This window comes from Branchiostoma floridae, chromosome 8 (genome assembly GCF_000003815.2).
Source record: "Branchiostoma floridae strain S238N-H82 chromosome 8, Bfl_VNyyK, whole genome shotgun sequence".
In the NCBI taxonomy this organism is placed as follows: domain Eukaryota; kingdom Metazoa; phylum Chordata; class Leptocardii; order Amphioxiformes; family Branchiostomatidae; genus Branchiostoma; species Branchiostoma floridae.
Window position 1 is genome coordinate 14,295,571 of NC_049986.1, and position 22,803 is coordinate 14,318,373.

General features: G+C 40.4%; 3 protein-coding genes across 3 annotated transcripts in view; 1 reads left to right on the forward strand and 2 right to left on the reverse strand.

Annotated features, from left to right (window-relative positions):
- LOC118421319 (zinc finger CCCH-type with G patch domain-containing protein-like) overlaps positions 1–10,775 on the reverse strand; it is a 104,355-nt gene extending 93,580 nt beyond the window's left edge. The window contains exons 1-6 of the mRNA XM_035828566.1: positions 10,589–10,775; positions 9,338–9,437; positions 8,896–9,056; positions 8,299–8,532; positions 7,887–7,981; positions 7,627–7,689 (exon numbers count right to left, since the gene is read on the reverse strand). Coding sequence (XP_035684459.1) covers positions 7,627–7,689; positions 7,887–7,981; positions 8,299–8,532; positions 8,896–9,056; positions 9,338–9,437; positions 10,589–10,636 — 701 coding nt within the window. The 5' untranslated portion in view covers positions 10,637–10,775. The remainder of the gene's footprint in view (positions 1–7,626; positions 7,690–7,886; positions 7,982–8,298; positions 8,533–8,895; positions 9,057–9,337; positions 9,438–10,588) is intronic.
- Positions 10,776–10,998: 223 nt separating this feature from the next.
- Positions 10,999–13,958, forward strand: LOC118421351 (protein C10-like). The gene is made up of 3 exons (XM_035828612.1): positions 10,999–11,161; positions 11,931–12,107; positions 12,913–13,958. Exons 1-3 carry the CDS (start codon positions 11,113–11,115, stop codon positions 13,053–13,055), a joined length of 369 nt encoding a protein of 122 aa, XP_035684505.1. The 5' UTR covers positions 10,999–11,112; the 3' UTR covers positions 13,056–13,958.
- Positions 13,959–14,224: 266 nt separating this feature from the next.
- Positions 14,225–22,589, reverse strand: LOC118421793. The gene is made up of 17 exons (XM_035829294.1): positions 22,405–22,589; positions 21,190–21,320; positions 20,768–20,897; positions 20,315–20,383; positions 19,859–19,965; positions 19,438–19,522; positions 18,887–19,054; positions 18,467–18,553; positions 18,104–18,198; positions 17,551–17,667; positions 17,258–17,318; positions 17,041–17,151; positions 16,679–16,743; positions 16,305–16,376; positions 15,731–15,833; positions 15,389–15,455; positions 14,225–15,060 (listed from the first exon to the last, which is right to left on the reverse strand). Exons 1-17 carry the CDS (start codon positions 22,555–22,557, stop codon positions 14,945–14,947), a joined length of 1,737 nt encoding a protein of 578 aa, XP_035685187.1. The 5' UTR covers positions 22,558–22,589; the 3' UTR covers positions 14,225–14,944.
- Positions 22,590–22,803: the final 214 nt, after the last annotated feature.

The following is a 22,803-nucleotide window of genomic DNA, read 5'->3' on the forward strand; positions in this document are numbered from 1 at the left end:
AAAGGTAAAATTGTCGCAGTGGTTTTAGTCTATTGTCCAGGTTTGTGCGGCAACCCCTCAGCTCCAAAACCATAACTCCACAAATGTGCATTTTAGTTGTATGAAACTGTTCAGAAGTCACCCTCAAGCTTAAAGCATCGAGAAACAAGTACCATTTCCACCACCCTGTCACAATTGCAAGGGGGTAGGCACTACTTCTAAGTTTGCACAAAGCCCACCATACCACATATTTATCTAGAAAATTTTATATAATATTCCCTGGAGAATCCCTTCTTTACTTTTTTGTAGACAGTCAATGAAAACATATCTGGATATATATATCTTTCAACCACATTTTTAACAATGTACATTATGTACTTATTGTCTAACTGTGAATTCAGACATCCATAGAAAAAAGTAACCGATATCGTTTCAAATTTCCCTTACGCCTTGTAACCTGAATTCCTTACAGCTGTTCATCAGTTCATATTCAATTTGATGACAGAGTGATAACGCGCCTACTCACAATAGGGGATGTGTTGAAAAGTCCGAATGTTTGAAGCGTAGCCACAACTTGACTGTACATTAAATATATGTAAGTCAATTGGGAACAATGTCCCAAGCTCTGCTCTACTACCTCATGTTCCTTGTATCTCTATGTACACCCAAAAGATTTTCCACAAAATCACCTCCGTGTAATTTCTGCTGGGCAATTGTCTTCTGAATTAGCTCTGCCCCAAATCTCACAACCATATGATATAAAAGGTAAGATACATGTTCTACATAGTTCAAGCTTCAAAGTTCTGACTCTTTGGAGACAGACTTGAATGCATGAAGGCTTTGAGACTGAAAATGGCTTTTAAAAGACTACTGCAAGGACAGCTCAAATTGAGACCATGTAGTGAAAAGAGAGATGTCAGTGTACCTACCTCTCAAACTCAAAGGAAGGAGAAGAATACAGACTAAGACCGTTGTTATGTACATAAGCCCATCATTTTGGCTTGCCAAGTTGATCATATGGCCTAAGGGTCAACTAACACATTTGCAAGGTCTGACCTTTCCACCTCTGAAATATCAGGTTGCTCACAGTACTGACTGATCATAGGCCAGTCCAATTCATGGACCAGGAACCCCTCAACTGTGCTGACAGCTGCTAAGGTGGAGTGGGGTTGTACTGCTTCAGAGGTTTTCGACAAGAATGCCCCTGCTATCCCTACACTAGCCGCTAGGGGGCCCAAACTTATGTCACTAACTCCTGAGCACAACAGCTATCTAACACCCAAAACTCGTGGCCATACCATGTTCAGAAGATGGAAAAACACACCCGGAAGTTGCGCTGCAGTACCAAGGGAAGCCGCTAGGGGGCCCATTATCGAACTCCCCCTTCGTTTCCCAGACCCCTACCCACCCACCAAATACCAGCTGCATCCGTCAAAGTCTTCTCGAGTTATGCTGTCCGCAGACAAAAGTTTGCAATTAAACCGGCGCCTGCACTTCCATGAAAGCCACTAGGGGGCCCAAACTCGCAGCAATCACTCCCTGCTTTAAGGGCTCCCTAACGCTCAAAAATCACGACCGCAGCATGTCCGGAACGCGAGATATCAAGCATACAGGTCCTGCTGCAGTACCTTAGCAAGCCGCTAGGAGGCCCATTATCGAACTCGACCTTCGTCTTCCACACCCCTACCCACCCACCAAATATCAGCTGCATCCATCGAAGTCCTCTCGAGTTATGCTGCTCACAAACGGGGAGAACCACACCACCAAACCGAAAACATAACCTTAGCCATTCTGGCAAAGGTAATCAGTGCCTCTCCTTTTGTTACTTTTCATTATCAAATCTGATATTTTAAGCTTAGAAAAATACATTTTCATCAATGTCATGTCAGGAATTTCAAGCTTTTGGAACAGTACAGATGGGGTAAATCTTTGTCCATCCTAGGACAGAGGGATGAGCCCTACAGATAGCCCTGGACTAGATACCTGCACAAGTGACCAAACCTGTACATATAAGGAGCAGCTGGTCAATGTGACAACTTTTTGATGGTCCGAAATCCACACTGACCACACTGACCACATTTTATTGGTCCCCTGAATTGTTTCTTGGGCAGTTCTGGTATAGATCCATCTATCACCTTTATTCAACCTGCCCCGGTAGATTACTTGTGAGTCCATGCAGCTAATAAGCCAGCGCTATATGCTAATTAGTCCCCCAGATAAGGATACGTACACTACAGGAGGCATGGACACCTGTTTTGACCATTACAGTCAATTAGGAGGTAAATGGTTTGGATCGATAAAATTGTTCAATGCTTTTAGTTCTACACATGAACTGATGCAACTAATGAGCCTGGATAGTCTATGGATAGTGTCACTCCAAACCTCTCGTGACAGTATCCAATGACTTTAGGTGAAGCTAAAAATAGTTGGATAGAGACAATTAACTCTGTCCCTTTCTTGGAATGATCTTACGACCTGATAATTCAAATCTGATCATAAGGAATCCTGCTAGATTTTACCCATGGCTACTATCTCCCTCCCCTGACAGCAGGTTTTATAGGTGTGGATGGATCCTGAAATGAGCCACAGCTCCGTGACATTAGGTTTTCCCACACCTGTGGACATCCTGTCACACTCTCTGCCAGGATGGACGGAGATCTGAGACAGGAACAGGAGATCTGAGGCACGAACAGCGGGGATTTCTGCAGCCTGCCGGCTGATCCTGACACCTCCCCGCTGTGCAAACGCCCACTTCCACTTGGGAAGCATTGTAGAAGTAACAAGGTTGGCAGCTTGTCATGTTTCTAGATTCTTTGCAAGGACTTCTTTTTAACCTGGTGTACAGGGTTTGCCAGAGGAAGCTGACAAGAGGCATAAGTCCAGAAAATACCACAATTACAGTGACTCAACGTAGAAAACAAGTGGCAGACCAATGGCTATGAAAGGATTATGAAATGAAAATAGATATGATGAAGATGTGTAAAATACTTCCCAAACCAGGAACTGTGCAGTCAGCAAGGAAAAGTCAGTTCTACAAATTAAAAAAATGTATTGTGTCACCCTCTCTTTCTCTTTCTCTCTCTTTGAACTATCAATATTTTCCGAAACAAAAGTCTAGAAAAAAATTCCTGCCAAGTGAGACACTGTTGCCTTGTACTTGTACCAGAATCATCTATACTGTTAACATCATCACTAAATGGCACAAATATGAAATCAATATCATCCAACTTTATCCTCTCCGATGATGTTTACCTCTATGTTAGCCTAAGCACAAGTCTTTGATTTGAAGATGTAGAGAAGTCTCCAGAATGATTCTCAAGTCCTATCTACATTTTGCAGCCTGGCAATCTGCCACAGACCATGGTACAGCCTGATCAGTTCCATATCCCAGAATCACTCCCATGACCATGTTCCCATATCTACATTGCCATCTTGTAGTCTGACACGTCCAACAGATTGGTCTCCTTGGTTGTGATTTAGTATTTGGGGCATGAAGCAGAGGCAGATGTGAAGAGGTGTCTTTAAGCCAATGGGCTTTAACAAAAATAATGATGGCAAGAACTGGGACTACATTTAAGTCAGTTCTGACTGTGGTCCTAAAGTGGAATTGCAAACCAACAACAACTTTGACAACTTCTGTTTTGTTTCTCAGGCTTTAGCATGGATGTCTACCACCATATTTTCCATAAAACACAAATAACTTAGCCTGAGTATCATCCTCCATTGTGACTGCTGGCTTTATCCAGTGGTCAATACAGAGGATGGTACTCAAGCTACAGATAACTCAAACCACAAAAGGACTAACTTTCCTGACATCCATCCCATTAGACAGAGACAGCAGGAAATTCATAATGTTGGTTTATTCTAAACCCATTCTAACATGTGCACATGAGTGCAGCCAAGTGGTACAAGACAGTAGAACACTGAACTTAAGAAAACTAGGGATATGCTTCCAACAACAAATTTCACAATAAATGTAGTACCACTCTTGGATGAAGATGATTCCAAGAGATGTGATCCACACTAAAGAGTAAAGTTCAGAAGCCTACAGTCAAACCTGTCTATAGCGGCCACTCAAGGGACTGGTCAAAATTGGCCACTGTATATAGAGAGGTGGCCACTATAGAGAATATGCTAATTAATTGACCACAAGCAATAAGTTACACATGGTTTTAGTACCCACTGATCTTTATTCACATAATACAGTACTGTACATGTACTGCAATGATTTTACACTATATGTATTAAGAAAACAAAAGCTATAAAAAGTTTTAAATGTTCTACAGTTGATATTGTCTGAAGAGACCGGTATCGTCATATTTCTTTGATCTTTCGTCTTGTATCCTTTGATACTTCGCCGTCCGTGTGTTCCCTCCTGCGTTCACACGTCAGGTTCGCCCATTATGCTAATGTGGTACTCACAAGAAAAGTCTCGTCATTTTAGACTTATCTCTTAATAAATGTAAGAATAAAATCCACCATAGTCTGAAGTTCATATCATTTTGTCTTTGTAACAATTCATTTAGAAAGTTTTTGTGATGAAAATTAACCTAAGCGATAGTGTATTAGAGCGTAACTTTAACGCAATTTACCTCCGTAATATTGGTGTCGTCTATTGACCTTATATGACCTCGCTTGTCGGCGGGTATGGATAGCGCCAGTTAACGAAGTTTTGTTTTGAAAATAAATCAAAGAGGTTTTAAATCCGGCGTAGGGTGACGATACGGCAGCTGTATATGGCCGAACGCGTGCCGAAACATAGATCAGCGGTCCGCGTGGCCGTAATCGGCAGTGTTTTTGTACCTGCGGGACCGGAAATTGTGTGGCCGTGGCCGCGTTGGACAGGTGGCCGCTAAGCCTATTTCTTAATCATTACGAATCCAAGGGACCGACAAAAAGTGGCCACTATGGGCAGGTGGCCGTTATGCAAAGGTGGCCGCTAATACAGGTTTGACTGTATATTGTACAATGTACTTTGATGTGGGTATGTAGAATTCAGGGGCAGGAAACTTACTGTTTTCCAATAATTCACGGTAAGACTTAACATTTACCAGAACCAGTCAAGTCCTACAGAAACAGAGCTGAGCAAATTGACATTAATCAACTTACTAGTACGAAAATGGCTAGTTATGCAGAGGTTAGTTTAAGGGTAAAAGCCTGTTCAGTCCTTGAGAAGGTGAAGGATTTATACAGGCTCAATACTGTCAATCTTCAGTAACTTCTACAGGCAGCAGACTCTTGGAACAGCACCAGGTACCTGTCTGTGTGCTGTGTTGCTATGGCAATGGAACATGTGGAGAACATTCCCTAGCCATGCGGTCGGCATTATGTTCCAGATTAGTCCCGCATCTCTGCACTGGAGGTGACATTTGGTAGAGCTGTTTATGAGTCAGGTTCAGTTCTAGGCTTAAGGGCTTACATGGGGAGATATTGTACTTCAATATTTAAGTCTAGAGAAGAAACAAGCACATAACCTAACTGCCAACTGGTCCTCTGGGACACATTAGGAGCAATGAGAAGACATAAAAAAATGCAGATGTACAGATGCCATCACCTTAAAATCTCCTTGAATGTGTGTTTGGCATTATAATGTCACATCAAATAGCTGATATACACATGAAATTTGGCATTCATTTGTGTGGTATTTATATTATAAAGATAGTGAGTGAGTGTGTGTGATATATACCTCTATACCAAGAATTGTTATCAGTTTTTTGTCTTCTGTAAAGACTGTACCATTAACTTTTCAATATAAAAATCTCCCTAGATGCTTTAATCTTCTGATCAAAAATGAAGTCAGTTTCTTGGACACAGCTAGACACTATCTAAATGTCTGCTTTATGGTGGCATATAACCCCTGTGTATAAACATCATGATTAAAAGATAAGTAGAACCAAATCGGAGACAGTTCAGGCACTGCTGTAAATTATTACAAGTCTGTCAATAGTTACAGGTGTCAAGTGAAAGGTGGTGACATGTTAGTGATACATTTGAGTAGTTGGTGCTACGCCAGACTGTTCATGATCAAAAGCAGGGTAGTGCCAGGTCATTCCTCCTTGCAAGCTGGTATTACAGGCCAGAATATACTCTGGTATTAGGGGTGGGTACCGGTACAGAAAATTCAGGTACAGGTCTGGTTCAGTCCAGAGGATCAGGTGCAGGTCCGGACCTGAACCAGGACCTGATTGTTTGTGAAGACTTGCGTCCTCAACTCTGATCCTGGTGGTAAGCCCCCAAATGTGTGAAAGCCTGCCGATATAATCTGTTCATTTCTTAATCAGTCCAAAATCAGGTCCACTGATTTTATCAGGTCTGTTGTTTTTTTCAGACGGTCCAACAAGAAAAATGGTTTTGTCGTGTACCAGTACCCCCCCCCCCCCTACAGGGTATACTCATTTATCTATAACTATGAATATATTCTGGGGTACATCCTGGTCTGTTACATTTTGTATACTAGGAATCTCCTAAAAATAGATAGAATGTACATCACAGAGTTACCCAATGTTGATTGCTATCATGGAAGGGAAGAAGAACTCTCATCTAGTGACCATTATGCACCGACTACCAGTACATTTTATGTAGTCGGTGAGGTTCAGATGTATTTGTTGATCACTAGAAGATGGTACAAGGTTCTTGCATATTTTCTGCCTGAAAATCTACCCTATCTTATCTAATGGGCTCGTTGATCTCCAAAGATCAGCTGATCCATAAAAATTGCAGGATGATCCATAGAACACCCAAAATATTAACATGGAAAATATCACTGACTCATCGACTGCTCGATCAGTTACAGAACTGGAAGGACATACATCTTCATGTTTATCATTACTGACAGAGAGATGTTGAATCAAATTAGACCTAGATAAAGTGGTCCGACGCTGCATGTGGTTTCAATGATGCAATAAGCGGATCCCATGTCTGTTCATATTGGGAGCAGTTGCATGCTAGATGTCAAGGTCACACGTATGGAATGCCTTAAAGGGAAGGCAGGGGGGAGGGATCTTCTTGAGAGATAGGAACAGTCCAATCTTATAAGTATCTCTTAGATTTGAGTTGATTGATTTAAAAAGGTTTTATATTCTTTGCTTTTCTAAGGCAAGTTTAGAAAAAGTCATAAATTTTTAAATTTGATAAGTAAACTGACTCTTATTCTAAGTGGTAAGCTTAAGCTACAATCGGTTAATAATAGTTTCAAAGCAAGTCATATGTCACATCACATGCATTGTATCACAACTAACAACACTTAAGGACCTTGGAATGAGTTTAGTTGACTGTCAGAAACCATATACATGTACTACGTTTGCAAGGAACAAAACTGTATACCACAAGATATGGTAACAGGTCTGAGTGTTCCTGACTATAATATGGTTTACATCTTAATCCTGCCTTCCAGCAATTGACATATTCAAGTTTACAGAGGACATCTATGGGTAAAAAAATGCCCTCTATCAGATGCTGAACAAACTGCACCAAACATCAGTCCTTGCTGTCATCAATTACTAAGCTCTATCAGTCTATTGATTTGCTATCTCTAATGCTTTGGTTATAAGCAATCTTGTGTTACATATACAATGTACATGTATAACTCAGACATGGTTAATTCAATGACACACAATGTATAAATCAATAAGGAAAAGTCAGTTTTACCTGAAGTCCAGCTCTTTATACTGTCTTAGGTCTGACACAGCCACTAAGTTTCCATGCGAAAACCTGCATTATTAAGGAAACACAGAATTACTACAACCACTACAGTGTACAAAGCAAGGTTAAAATACATTCATCAAAATCTTAACACAGACAAAACTGCCCCTCGCAAAGTCAATTCACTTTGAAATTCATCATTACACAAGTACACAAGGGCCATCAATCATCATAAATGTATATATTGTGAAAGGGACTGTTCTCACCTGCAGTCTTCCTCAGAAAATCTACATTTTCCTTCCAGAAAGTATGAGCATGGCAGCATGCTGTTGGTTATCGGGTTACAGAAAATCACCCTCACCTGCAGAAAATAAGGAAAGAAAGAGGAGGCACCCATTAGCTGGCTACACAGTGTCATGCAAAACATTTTAATTCAGAACACTTTCATATTTGCTCTCCTTCCACTAGCACTGTATTGAAATTGAATGTTGTACTGGGGCAAGTACTAGTAGCAGATGGACACAATTCTGTCTGCAACTCGAAGTAGAAGGATCTGATATTGGGTCAAACCCTCAGCCTTGTGACTTACAAATAGAAATGCTACAGGCTGGGCAGGGCTTGAAATTCATTTTAGGGAATCGATGTAGCAGAAAAAAAATAAAAATTGTTCTCACTTACTCTTGGGAAGTCCACTTCCTGAGTGGGAGGCTCTGCCCCAAGGATGATGGCATTGTGGTACTGTAGAACACCCCAGTCTGTGGTGAAGGGTGCACAGCACTTCATCCCGGTAATATCAGTATCAGGGTCATTCTCCTCTTCATCCGAGGAACTGGAATCATTTCCATGGAGCACTGCTGTCTGTGACACTGTGTCTCCTGCCCCTGAAGGCCCAGCCTCTCCTGATATTGCTTTCTGTTGATATACATAGAAAAACATTTAAGTATGAAAACTGTGTTTGGCTTAAGTGTTGACATTGTATCTTATATCAATGGAAAGCCTGTTTGCCATTTAATGCCAAATTTCTATGCCAGTTTCTTAGTAATCTTACATAGTATTCTACTGATTAGCTGACTGGCAGACAGTGCATAGTGCTGGCACATTTTAAGTAAGGAAAACATAGGTTTTAAGTTTGCAGTTGAAACCTGGGTGTAGGTAGGCAGAAGGCAGAAAAAAAATTCGTGATGGTTTTCAGTTCTGACAACTGTGAGTACAAAAGCATCACAAACATTTTGCATTTTATGGTATGTCAACCATCCCTGACTCTCTCCCACATACCTGAAATACTGCAAACTCATCGTCCATAGACTCCTGTGTGTCCTGAGATGTTGAAGGATCAGTGCTGCTCCCAGCTGCTGCAGTACTGGTCTCACCTGCAGTATCTGATGGAGACTCCAGCATACCAAGCAGCTTGCTCTTCTTGATGGACAGTAAGCTCTCTAGAAGTATTAAATACAATATTGGAAAACACAAAATGGTGGCAAACAGCTTTAAAAGACACTACCATACAAGGAAACTTCAAATGCCCTGAATGTCAAGTGATCTTAGCAATGTCTGGCAGTTGAATAGAGAGTCACTTGTTTTCAATGCAACATTAGAGTCAGAAAATAACTATCAAGACAAAGTATTAGATCTATTACTTCTCCACATTCCAAATCAAATTATTCAGCACATTCTAATGATATTTCTATCAGAAGGAATAGCAGGTCTGCAATATTACCCTCTGAAAGTGTGATGAGCTCCTCTAGGTCGTGTTTCAGCTGGACCAGCTCCTCCATTCCCTCTGTACCACCAGAAAGGGCAGCCTCCACTTGAGAAAGCTGTGATGGTGATAAAGTTACACCGTACTGAACAGTTCTTCACAACAGATCGTTCATATCATGTTGCACCTTTAGCAAAAATGTGTAGCATAATCTATAAATAATCATATTCATAAAGATACATTTCTGTAACTCTGTCATCAGATGGCAGCAGAAGTTCACAGCTTTGGGATGTGTGATGGTGTGTGCATGGAGACGATTGTTTGACAGCCACTGTCGCAAGGCTACGCGGGTCACGGGTTCCTCACTGGGCTCCCAGTGACGAAAGTATATTCAAAATGGCGTCATCTCTGGACACCCAGTGACGAAGAAAGTTCGTCACTGGTTTCCCAGTGATGAATTGCTTTGTTCCAGTGATGAAAATCTCTCGGCACTGGAATTCCAGTGATGAACCTTGACTCGTCACTCAGTTTCCAGTGATGAACTTCGCTCGTCACTCGGGACCCAGTGATGAACTCCGCTCGTCACTCGGGACCCAGTGATGAACGTCATTCGTCACTGGACACCGAGTGCGGAACCATCGAGGTCAAAGGTTCCTCACTGGGTTTTCCAGTGATCGGTGACTCTTCGGCACTGGACACCGATTGATGAAATTATTTTGGCACTGGGCTTCCAGTGACCACGTTCTAATAGCACTAAAACGTTCCAGTTCTGAGTTCGATATGCAACAAAAACACCCTAATTCACATGTCGCCATAGCCGTGTTACTGTTAGATTTGGTCCGGGAGTGTTGGGACTTGCAGAGGCGACGTTAGTATAACTTTAAGTGCTAACTTTGAAATCCCCTCAACTGAAACTATGATTCCTTTTTCATCAGTAAACTGAATATTTGTCATCACTGGTTTACCAGCTGAGGTTTCCTCATCACTGGAAAACTAGTGACGATAAATATTCCCCACTGGTAAGCCAGTGACGACGCGACTTCATCACTGGAAACCGAGTGATGAGAAATTTACCCGTGACCTCGGTAGTTTTGCGCCACTATCTCTTTTTGTCTCAAAATCACTGAAATTAGTTGAGCCGCAATTTTATACACTCTAGATACTGGTATATGGTTTCTATGGTATATACGGGAACGATCGCCGACTGCCCCCCTCCCCATATGACGACACAAATCTTACTGAAACTGTTCAAAAGAGAACACATCTCACCTGTTCCTTATAATTCTGGATCGACACCATCAATGTTTCTTCATCCATGATACACAGATATTTTTTTCCGACCCGATCGCAATAATTCTAGACAAATATAAAACTTTGGCACATTTAAAATCTTGAGTAAGGCGCCATCTTAGAAGCGCTGCACGATGGGATTGCTTTTTTATGTGACCACTATTGCCAAATATTTGCCAGACAAAACTTCGTAGATTCTGTTCATGAAATACTAGTACAAAATTATACTACGAATGAAATAATTTCTTTTATAGAATTTCTTGCTCATATAGATATTTTTGTAAGATATTCACTGTGATATTAGATATAATATAGGGGACATTTCTGTCAGGCAATAAAGTATCTGCTTAGGACAGCAACAATCACAAACATACCATCAAACCGGAAGTAGCTGTCTGAGTTAGTGAAGGAAAGATCCGCAGCTGTCAGTCGTAAAACTACTGTAGTCCTGTCTTCTGTTGTGCAAGAAAAATCGTCGGTTTTCACTTGAACTTGTTTTTCAGATGGCCAGTTCAACGAATGAGTCGATACTAACGTTAGAAAAGGCAAGAGGTAAAGAATAACAACTTGGGTTCACCTTTTTGTAATCTACTCCACTGTCTATTAACGTTATGCGTTTCTCTACACATTGTACGTTTCTATTTCTGTATACAGTAACGTTACATTGAGTGCAATCTATCTTATTCTGAAGGCATTCGTCTTTGATCTAGGAACAGATAACGTTAAACGCTCTCGTCCTCTGTTTCTCTATCTGTCTTCGTGTTTCTATGCATGTGTATTGTATTTGTGTATTTTGCATGTCTGTGTATGTGTATGAATTATAATCTTAATGAATGAAAATGGAAAGGTTGCTCCTACTACAAGAGGTTGGAGTGTTGATGTTCTATTCTTGTGCTGCATGCCAGGAATGTTAAAATTGTGATAAAATTTCTAACCTTATGAAGGTAACGTTATGAGGTTCTCAAACTCTTTTCTGTGTGTGTGTATTGTGTATGTGTGCATTTGTGTATTGCCTTTGCCTGTGTGTATTAATACATTTGTGCAAGGAGGTGGTTTGTGTTTGCACACATATTTGTCAATGTTTGTGTATCAAGGCCATGCACAAGTATGTACATCTTAACTATAATCTTACTTTCACCAAGAAGGTTAAAAACAAGATCTTATCTTCAACCTCCTTGCTTTGATATAGAAGCCCTGAAGGATGTTATCAATGCCTTCACCATTCTGTGTATTAAGCTATGTCTATGTGTGTGTGCATCAAAGTTTATGTGTCTCCAGTCCTTGCACAAGTATGTACACATTGATATTATTTTAACTATAGAAGCCCTGAAGGATGTTATCAATGCCTTCACCATTCCTGAGAACATGGCGCGGATGGAGGAGGCACGTGACCAGGCGGGGAACGACATGATGAAGATGATGCAGATCGTGTTTCCCGTAGCAACGCAGATTCAGCAGGAAGTCATACAAAAGTATGGTTTCTCTGCAGATGGTGATGGTGAGCAGGCTTTGGCATGTTTTATACTGGTGTTTTCCTACTACAGCACTAAGGTTACCTGTATAGCCTGGCATCCAGTCGTGTCATATAGCCCCGAGTCTCTCCTGAGGACTGAAGAGACCCGGGAGCTATGATACAGCTGGATACCAGGCTACTGCCTGCAGCTGTACTAGCCTAGATTCAACTAGATTTTATTTCTAGGGTCACAGGGTCACAGACCACCTCCAACTTAGTCCAAGGCCAACACGCCCCCAACTAAATTTTACTTACAGTAGGACCTTGAGACACAGTGGGCAATCCTACTACATTATACATGTACATCATCACAACAGGTTTGCAGAAAAGCTACCTGGCCCCCAATTTCCTGTAAACCCAATGATAAATGGCAATCACAACATTGGTATAAGCTACTCTTTAAGCTGCTTAGATTGGCCCTGGCTACATGGGCCCTTTCAATACACCCTCATTGTTATTGTTGTCATGGGTTAATAATCTTTCTGTTGTCATCGGTGGCACTGTATAATCCTGTGCCTCATGTCATTTTCTAAGCAATTCTTAATGTTGCCATGGGTGAACAATCTTGTGCTTCAGTTGATTTATACTGTTCTTTATCTGTATCTATATAGCCGCCCGGTATATTGGCGCAACACGCAAGCTGTTGTCATTAGTGAATAATATAACTTGTGCTTCAGATCGTTTTCTTAGCAGTTCTTCTCGCCTGTAGACTACAATGATCACTAAAGCTGAAATGAACTTTTAACCAACTTGTGGACCCGATGACAGTATTTTGCACCTTTGTTCTCAGGAGCTGTTAAATTTGCAAATGCCATCCGTCAGTACGAGATGGAGGACCAAGAGATTGCCAGCCTGTCCAGCAACCTCAAATCCATGTTTCTGCCCCAGATGGCAACACCCCCCACCCCAGCACAAGATGTTGCAACATCATAGAATACACTGTCAAACGGACAATAGACTGACATTCTCACAAACAACAAGACCACCTCAACTATGATTGGCTGCAATATGTCTTTTGTCACTGAATAGGTTGAATTTCTGCAAAAAGTTGCTCTCAATACTTCATATGAGAATGTAGCAGACACAAGTTGTGACACACTTAAGCTCTGGTGGAACAATATATAGAACATTTCTACACCAATTGAATCTGTTATTGAGAGTTATCAGAAAGTGTTGCATGGTTGTTGTCTTTTTATTCTAGTGTACATGCATGTCACATGTATTGTTTCTTTGGTTTGTATTTTGAAATGTTGCACTTTCTCATTTTAGACAATGTTTTCTATAATAGGAGTTAGATATAATTTAGTTAAAGGCTTTATACACTATTGGATTTGAGCTTTGACCTGACCTAAGTATGTCACATTTGAGAAGAATATGAAGTATACAGTCACTAATATTTTAAGCAGGTAAAATTATTTACCCTGTAGAAAGAAATGCATTCACACAAATACTTCATAGCAGTTTTTCAGCCATTGGAGCTGTGTAAAATTGTTACACAAAAAGCACAACTTTGTGGTTTACTGTCAGCATCTCGATAGCATTTTTAGCTTTAATTGTTCTTTTAATAACCATAATTCCATCTTATGCCTATCATTCCAGTTTGCAACAGGTAGTGTCGTTATCAAATATTTTTATGAGTTTTACACTTGAAATTTGTATAAAATCTCCTAAATCAATTCTTATACAATGTTATCTATATTGTAAGAGAATGTGGATCATGCCATCGAACAGTACATGTCCAAAAATAACAGCAAAAGAACTTCATGACTTGTGATCCTTACAATTCAAGCTTACAGTTTCCAAGACTACCAAATACATTAATCCGATGCTTTAGGTATCCAATGTTTTCTAGACCATACCTACATGCATATCCTATATAAAAGCTCTTTGCGCAAACCAGCAGTATGCAGACATACTTGCCCCGGATTCATTGTTATAGTATACAGCGTAATACAAGTAATAAAGATGCTTTTCCACAAAGCTTACTGTACATAATATATGTTAATTCACAAGATATTTCTTCAATTCTTTAACAGAACAGTCTTATCATTTATCATTGCACATGTGTGTATGAGTAACAATTTGCCAAACTTTCTGTTCTGGAGAATGCTTAAATTATGTGCCTTAAGTATCATACCATTGTCTTCTGCAACATTTCCACTCATTCCTTAACTAGGAAGAGAAGACGTTACATATTATCTACCTTTAGAGAGAGGAAGTTGTAATTCACAATCACACTTTGCATGTTCTCCTCAGAAAGTCCTATTTTTTAAAGTATTTTTTACTGTCAATGAGAAGTCAATTGGTTTAAACAATATACGATCACTAGCCTTACAGCTTGACTAGACAGCAGGAAGATATAATGTAGCCAGGATAATGGGTACAAAGTGCTTGATGAACAGATACAGGTTAAAACTTTTCATGTCCAAATACAATGGAGTGGTCAAAACTGCTTCACTTGATTGTCTTAAGTTTCAAACTTGATATTTCAAGGATTGCAGATGGTTGAAAGAGTTGCTGTTTGTTTTCTGGTGTTTAAGATGGGATCAGGAGTGCCTAAACATAAGAAGTTTATGAAATTCGTAAATATTATACTTTTATGTAAAATATTTATGAATTTCATTCATCATGAAAAACTGAAATTTTATCCTTTGTCAGTTTCTTTTTTTATAAAAGCCACTACTTTGTCCATTCCAGTTTGTATGCTTTAAGTAGAATTTCTATGAATCTCATTATAATCCATATGAGGTGAACAGAATTTGTTTGAATACATGTACTTAGGCACCCCTTGGGATTGTATTGTATACATTGCAATGCAGGATTTACTTCTGCTTGGTGTCCTGTATGTACTGGTGCACCACCTCCTCCAGGATGTTGAGAGGTACAGAACCACAGCCCAACAGAACAGTATGGAACTCACGGACATCAAACTTGGAACCTGAGAAATGTGAGAAAACCAATGGTACTGATTAGCAAGGGAAGACCTCTTTCTTAGTAAGATAATGCTACATATGCTATGTGAAGAAGGAGCAAGCAAAAGCTGGCTTAGCAACAGTTTGAAACACCTAATAGTACAATGTATGTATAATTTAGATAGTCAAATCTACATATCACTACAAATGTAGCTACACTTCCATAAGCATACCTCCAGGGAGAGACTAAAAGCACACAGCTGGACTCCAGGATAACATATCATAGACTATTTTCAAAAAGCATATTTATGGCTTGCCTATAAATCTGACATGTACAGCACTATGAGTGACTACCTAGTTCTGTTTTTGCCTTTTCTCGCAGTTCCTGGATCTTCCTCATCCCAATCTTGTAGGCACAGGCCTGGGAATGGGGAAGGAAAAGGGAAGCAATGTTATTTGTACATTTCCAGCATCTGCTATAGGTACGTGTATGATGTATGCATGACTTTTTAGCCCATACAAAGACATCAAATATGCCACATGTGCAATAAGATTGAATATTAAATCCTTGAGTCTACACCAAATGTATTGCAGAAACAAAGGGCTTCAAAAACAAGTGACACTTTTTTGGTTGTAAGACCTGCCTGACACTTAAACATGAAGGAATCTACAGAACATGTAACTACACAGACCCACCTGTCCAGGCCAGGTGATGTACCTGTTGACTTCAATCTCAATGTGTTTGGGAGAAACAGCAGAATTTTCCTTCATGTACTGAACAGCACGCTCCTTGGACCATCTGGAGGAGTAAACAACATTGTCCAATTACATAACTTTATAATCAATGCTGATGCGATAGCCTTCCAAACATTTACAAAATCATAATCTATATATATTTAGGGCAATGTCACATTTCAAAACCGGGGCCCGGCTGGGATGTTTGTGGAAACGAAAAATAGAATGCATACATAAAAATATACGCAAATAATGCCCATAACTATTCTCTTACTACGTGTAGCTTAGTGTCTTTTGAATCATACTTTTCATTCCCCAAAAACTTCTGGGGCGGGCCCCAGTTTGGAAATAAATTAAAGGACATTTTGAAAGAAACAACAGCCACCATTCTACTATTGTATTAAACTTGGTTTATCAACATTTCTCCTCCAAATCTGAACTTCATTTACATGCATGTATATTAATATTTCTTTCCTGAGCTTTTTTTACTCTAAAAGTTTACTCTGTTAAAAATATTAACATAAACGGATTTTACCCCATGACATGCATGCCAGTGTCCACAACCAGTCTACAGGCTCTCATGATCTCAAATGACAGGTGGCCAAACCTGGATAGACATCAAGGTGAAAACAGGTTAGACAGGAAATGCAGTTTTTATCACACAAAAAACAGCTTAATGTCAACATACTGCAATAATATACTATACACATTTATCAGTCTTATTTCTATTTTCCTGAGCATGAAGGAAACTCATCTATGAAAATGTTATCATTTAGATAGTTAATGTGCAGTAATATTCATGCTGCACAAATGGTGCCTGGCCACAATTTTCTTACAGTAAATGATTAACACAGTCATGAAAGTGAGTTTGATCAAATGCAATGTATGTATATAGCTTAGATTCCTTACAGAGAATAAGGGTCCTCATAGAGCCCCATCTCCTTTCCCAGGTACTCACAGTACAGTCCCCAGCCCTGGGAAACATCACAGAACCACAGATTTGGAATAGTTTGAAATATTAGAAGCAGATAGTGTTATAGCAGAAGGATCACAGACAAAACAGCTTCAGGGGAACAACCAAGCAAACTGCCTTTCAAGGAGGAAAAGATGGTGCAGTAAGCTTAAAAGCAAAAATGGTGTCTTATAAAAACAGCTGACTTGACTTAACTTAATAGCTCTCTCTGAGTGCACTTTTAAGATTATGTTTTTAGCTATCCATGCTGAGAGCATTTTCAAGTCTATATTGATAGACTTTTCCATGCTATCCTCACCTCCATGAATGCAGTGTACATGGCAAACCTGCCTGGGGCCTCGTAGTACCGCCGGTCTTCAAAGAAACGCCTGAAGCTTGGCAAATTTCTCTGGTTGAGGGAGTAGCAAGCCTGCACCAAAAGACATAGTTTGGTAAGTTTATCAGCCTAAAAAATAGACTCAGCAATAGACAATTATTGCATTAATACAGAAACCATATATGTGGTTTTAACCCACCTGTAGGTGATGTCCTGGTTCCCCCTCATGCAGGGCCAGTGTCATCATCTCATACTTGGGGCTACAGAAAACAAAAATAACAGCTGTGAAGAGTGAGCTGAAGAAATTTGTGTCAAAGATACAATGTTAAAAAAGAAGACAATGAAATAGATACATTGTATATCAAAATAGAACTGCTTAATTTCATCTGGCCATTTAGGAGATTAGTGGCAAGGTGGTCATATTCAGCAAAACGAGCATCCAGTTGTAGCAAGAGGGCAACGCTTTCATCTATTACAATTTATGACCCTTACTTGCTTCTGACGTCTGAACAGTTGACATAGAAGATCCCAGGACGACTGCCATCATCACTGGGTGCCAGGTAGAACGCTGCTGGACTGTTAGCCATGCTGGGTGGGGCAGGGATCACACTAGAACAGAAAAAACAAGTTGAATGTTCCTGCAATGTCTGCTTAATCATCTAACTTTTTGCACTGAATGGAATGAAGTGTGGTCTTGACATTGATTTTTTTTCGATCTGAAGAAGGACCAATTGAGGGATATGGTACAGGTTAATGTCATAGCCCTGTCCGCTTCAGTGATTGCCTTGACGTGTGTGACAATTGCGGCGCATCCCACCCCTCTCTCATTGTTCAGACTAGCCTTGTATTCAGTCCTATTTTCTCTCTGTGTTTCTTATGGGCTTTGGATAGGGCTATAAATGCAGTATAGCGCTATGATTACTGGATATGGCTACTATGGGAAAATTGGGAATGGATAACAGTCTATGGTTGGACTGCTAGTCTTGACTGACATCCAGGACCAGTCTATTCAAGTAACAATTAATCATATGAGATTAGCACATACCTCAGCTCATTGTCTGGAATGTCGTTGAAGAGCTGTGGAAGTCTTGGACGGATTTTGTTATTTGCCATATCCTTAAAGCCATCGAGGAGCTCTTGCTGTTGAATCAATGCATTTTCTTGGTTAAAATGATCATGAATTAATCTATCATGTACTGAAAACAAGACTCAAGAGACTTGTTGAAGTTTGTGAATTGGACAAGCTGTTGAAGGTACTAGATTTTGTCTAACAACTCTTTAACATCAGAACAAAGTGCACCTCATCTTATCAGTATGCCTAAGCTTTCACCTTTCAAGAAATCAGCATGATGTACTTTTTGTAAAACAGACATAAATCTCAAAATAGATGTCCACTTTTCCTACTTACCTCTGAAGGGTAGTAGAAGCTGTCATCCTTACGAAGGTGTTCCAAGAAGTCTTTAAACTCTCCTGAAAACCCCACCTTTTCCATAACCTGCAGACAACAGAAATATCTTAACATCTGTACCTCACATCTTCAATGTCCATGCATCTTTTATGTTTATCATCATCATCATCATCTTGTTCCATACCAGTACTGCAGCCAGGCCACAGCCTTCTCATTTGCCTCCAGCAAGTCCCAGGTCAGATGTTGGGGCCCAATATGTAGTCCCATATAATGTGTCCCATAGTCTGGGTAGGGTGATCACAACAACACTCAGCTGAGTTATCTTTTATGTTTGTACTACTCGTTCACTTCTCCCTGCTAAAATTGAACAGATGGCTACAATTATAACATTACTCGTAACTACAATAACTGATCCTGAACCTTCTGCATCTCCTCCCTGATCCTGGCCACCTCCTCTAGCCCAGTTTCGTGCACCTGTTGCGGCGTCATGTCACACGTGATGTGGAACCTCAGCGCAGCCTCGTAGTGGGCCGTACCATCCGGCAGGGAGGAGCAGCCTATGGAGGGACGGCAGGCTGGGATGTACTCCTGGAGTGGGCACACATAGATTCATCTGTTATGTTGTTGCGACATACCATCATAGAAAATTCAAGCTGCCTTAGAAGAAATGATAGTCAGCAAAGTTTTACAATGAAAGATAAGGTGGTATGTCATTGTTCTATTGAAAAGGGGCAAACCTGCAGAGAGGACCTGCAAATCATACAAAAACTTTTACAAAACTGTGAACTCGACTCAAGCTGCTCAAATAGCGATCTAAGAAAGGCCAAAGAGAAAGCCTACAGCTGGATTAGGAACGATAAGATATGATGATGACTGATGTGTTACAGGCTCACAATGTGTACACAAACAAGAGAAAAAGCCCTGGGTGTCAAATATCAATACTGCAAATTCAAGACAGATGAAGGTGATACCTGCTCTATGAAGTCTTTGATCTTCTGGAATGCTGGAAACACCTGGTCTTGTATTAAGGCTCTACCCTCGGCCTGCAGTTTGGCGCTGTGAAGGTGGAAAAACAAATCATGTCACTTACTCTCTTGATGTACATGCTCATATTTGAGCTAATATCTTATATGTAAGGTGGTCTCCTAAACCTACATTATAATGTTTTAAAGATAATAAATTTATGATTAGTAATCAAATGTTTAATCTTTGTTGTCTTAGGACAGAATAGATACAAGAAAAAGTTCTGTGTTTGTTGTTTCATAGATAGATAGGACTTTTGCAGATGGCATATAACAATACCTAGTCTCTAAAAGAAGTTACTACATGCACCCAGGTTCTGCCTGGTGTACTTTTATACTGCTTTACAAACAGAATGTCTGTCAAACATACACTGTTTCTGTCCCAAGTGCCTCTGGAACTTTCTTGAGTGGCTCGTAGATACCACAGTCCTCTGGTTTCATGGAGACCAGGTCTTGTATTGCATCACACACACCAATCTGTGGAATATCATACATGTACATCTCAACAAGTCAGACCGTCAGGACTGCAAACGAAGGGGCAATCCATATCACATCATTTCCGAAAAGGAAGATACTTCACAAAAGTCTACCTTCTCCTTGATCTATACAAAGATTTGGTATCTCCACATGCCTGTTACATATAATTACTGACACCAATTTTCAACAGTATGGCAAGTCTTTAAAGAGATGCTATTTAGAAGCTTTTAACATTTCAGTTGCAAGGTTTATTAAGTACATTTGAACATACATATATAGTTGGACAAGAGTTGTAACATTAGATAAAAGGTGTTGTAGGAATAATCGCCTCAGAAGTACATGTACTTACCATGCTGAACTGATGATAAGTTCTTCCCTCTACAATTCCTTGTTTCATCAGGTTGATCATCTCTGTTACCTGGAATGATGACACATCTCTTGCATGACTTAAGAAGTAGACAATACTACCTCCGTATATCAGAATGAAAGACTGCTACATTTCCAAGTTGTTTAGTGTCAGACCCCATGTCAATCATAAATATAAAGAGCATCACAACTGATCATGTTTTCATACATGCAATCTCTTTGCTTTCAAGACAGGGAAAGAGCATATCCACACGCAAAAAGAAAAGAATTGGTTCCCCCTAGCATAGATATATTACTAGTAATATTTATTCAGTTCTGTTCTCTATTGCCAAGGTGGCTTTCTACCTGACTCGGGGTACTGCTTTGTAGATAGGCCCTTGGAATGGTTAAGGATTTTCAGCCATGATTGCTTAGATGATAACATTTCTTTACTGACCTGATTTGGGAATGCCTTGAGCCTGGAGAAGTACATGTCATAGTCCTGTTTGTTGTTGAACTTCATGAAGGAGATCAGGCGCTCAAACTCCACATGTGGACCCTCCATAGTATTGATAGGGTACAGATGGCTGTGGAGTTTCCATTGAGAAATTATAAGCATTAGTAATGCAGGGGTTTTCATTATTAAATCTCTGTTGTGACTGTTTGTCTAATTACTAGTAGTGTGAATCTGAAAATTTTCCTGGTGGTTTTGAAAATTCATAATACAAGTATGTCTCCAAACTTGTTTCAACAGCAATTTTAAAAACTCCTTTTTCTTCCCACCACAAAATAAAACAAGTTAATGAATTTACAGTAAATCATGTACAGATGTAATATTTCATGCAATAGACATTGCAATGTAAGGCAGAAGTCACTTACGGACTAAACTTGATGCCGTCCAGGTAAGTTTGGATCTCTGTCTTGAGCAGTCTCAGACTCAACTTCTCCTCAGCAGTCGCTCCACTGTCATCACAGTCTTCCACCGTCGTCAGGAACTTCTCACAAAACACCTGTCAGGATTTGTGCAACAATTCAGGAAACTTCAGGAACCTGTCGCAGCCTAGGTATCATGTTCAGGAGGGTTGGGTACGGTTTTGAAAAAAAAGTCCTTCCCGCGCCTGATGGCGCATAGGGCGGCGCCCATCTCTGTTTCAGTAGCCCTTGGGCCACACAACGCAATCACTACAGCAGGGGGCTAGTCCACTGGTAGTGGTGTGTGTTCAACTTCCATACTCTTTCCCGAATGCTGAGTGCTAAGCAGAGAAAGCAGCATGTACCATTTTTAAAATCTTTGGTATGACTCTGCCGGGATCAAACTCACGACCTACCGCCCGCATGCAAGGCGAACACTCTATCCACTCGGCCATTGCACCGGTACGGTTTTGAAAACATGGAATGAAATAGCTTTCACTATGAATCAAGAAAATTAAAACAGTTTGCTTACACCTCACAGTTTCCCTGGCAAGCTATACCTTTCCTATTTACACAAAACTGCGATGCGATTCAACATTATATCCTAAGTATAAAATATATAATACTGATTTATACAGCTTCAAAATTTCCAGGATTATTTATAACATAAAACCTGAATGTTTTCTATCCTGTACTCTACAATTTTAACATCCTAGTTGAGTTGTTGGCAGCGGGACAGAATTTTTGCTTGTCAAACGCAGACAGACTGCTGGAGAATATCAATATTTTGAGTCGCGCCATGCACACCTGATGAAACATGCCACGCCCCCTGACCCGAGTCTGACCCTATCTCAGCTCTACAAGCCTGAACCCAAGAAATCCATTTCGGAGCGGCTAAACCGTACAAGTCACCTATCGTTAACCATGTGCATGATACGACAACATACCAACAAGTGCAACAAGTGTAATATCTAGTTGTCACCGGCCATGGATAATTTGAATGGTTCATATCTTTCTAGTCTGTGTAACGCAAACTCCGCTATCCGGAGCTTGTAGACTCCTCCCCGCGCGGCAGTATGACGGGCCTGAGAAGCGCGGTTAAATCAGGCTAATATCTTTCCAGGCGGAAGTGAAAGTTGTTGCGGCACATCAAAAACATATGGCAAGTTCTAACCGATTTACCATGCGTTTTCCGTAAGCCTGTGGTTTGTGTGAATCCAGCAGGTGGTCGTACGTGTGGCAGCCTGTGGAGGTGGCGAACTCCGGGCTCTCCCGCAGTCTCCACTGCCAGAACTCCTCACACAGTTCCGCGATACGGTTCCCTGCAGACGCCATGTTTGTCCCGCCGGCTGGATTGTGGGAAGCCTGTCCCGGTGGCGGGAAATTCAAGTTCGCAACATAACTTATATTTTACAAATTCAAATAAACTCATTCGGGAATAATGATAAAGGTTTAGGTAGCTTCCGAGTGTATGCGATGCAATGTTACTTGATTTCTTCAACACCAAAATAGTGGAGTAGAGTAGTCGAGAAAATATGCGATCATGCGACGTCGTTGGGTGGTGAGAACTCAATGAAAATC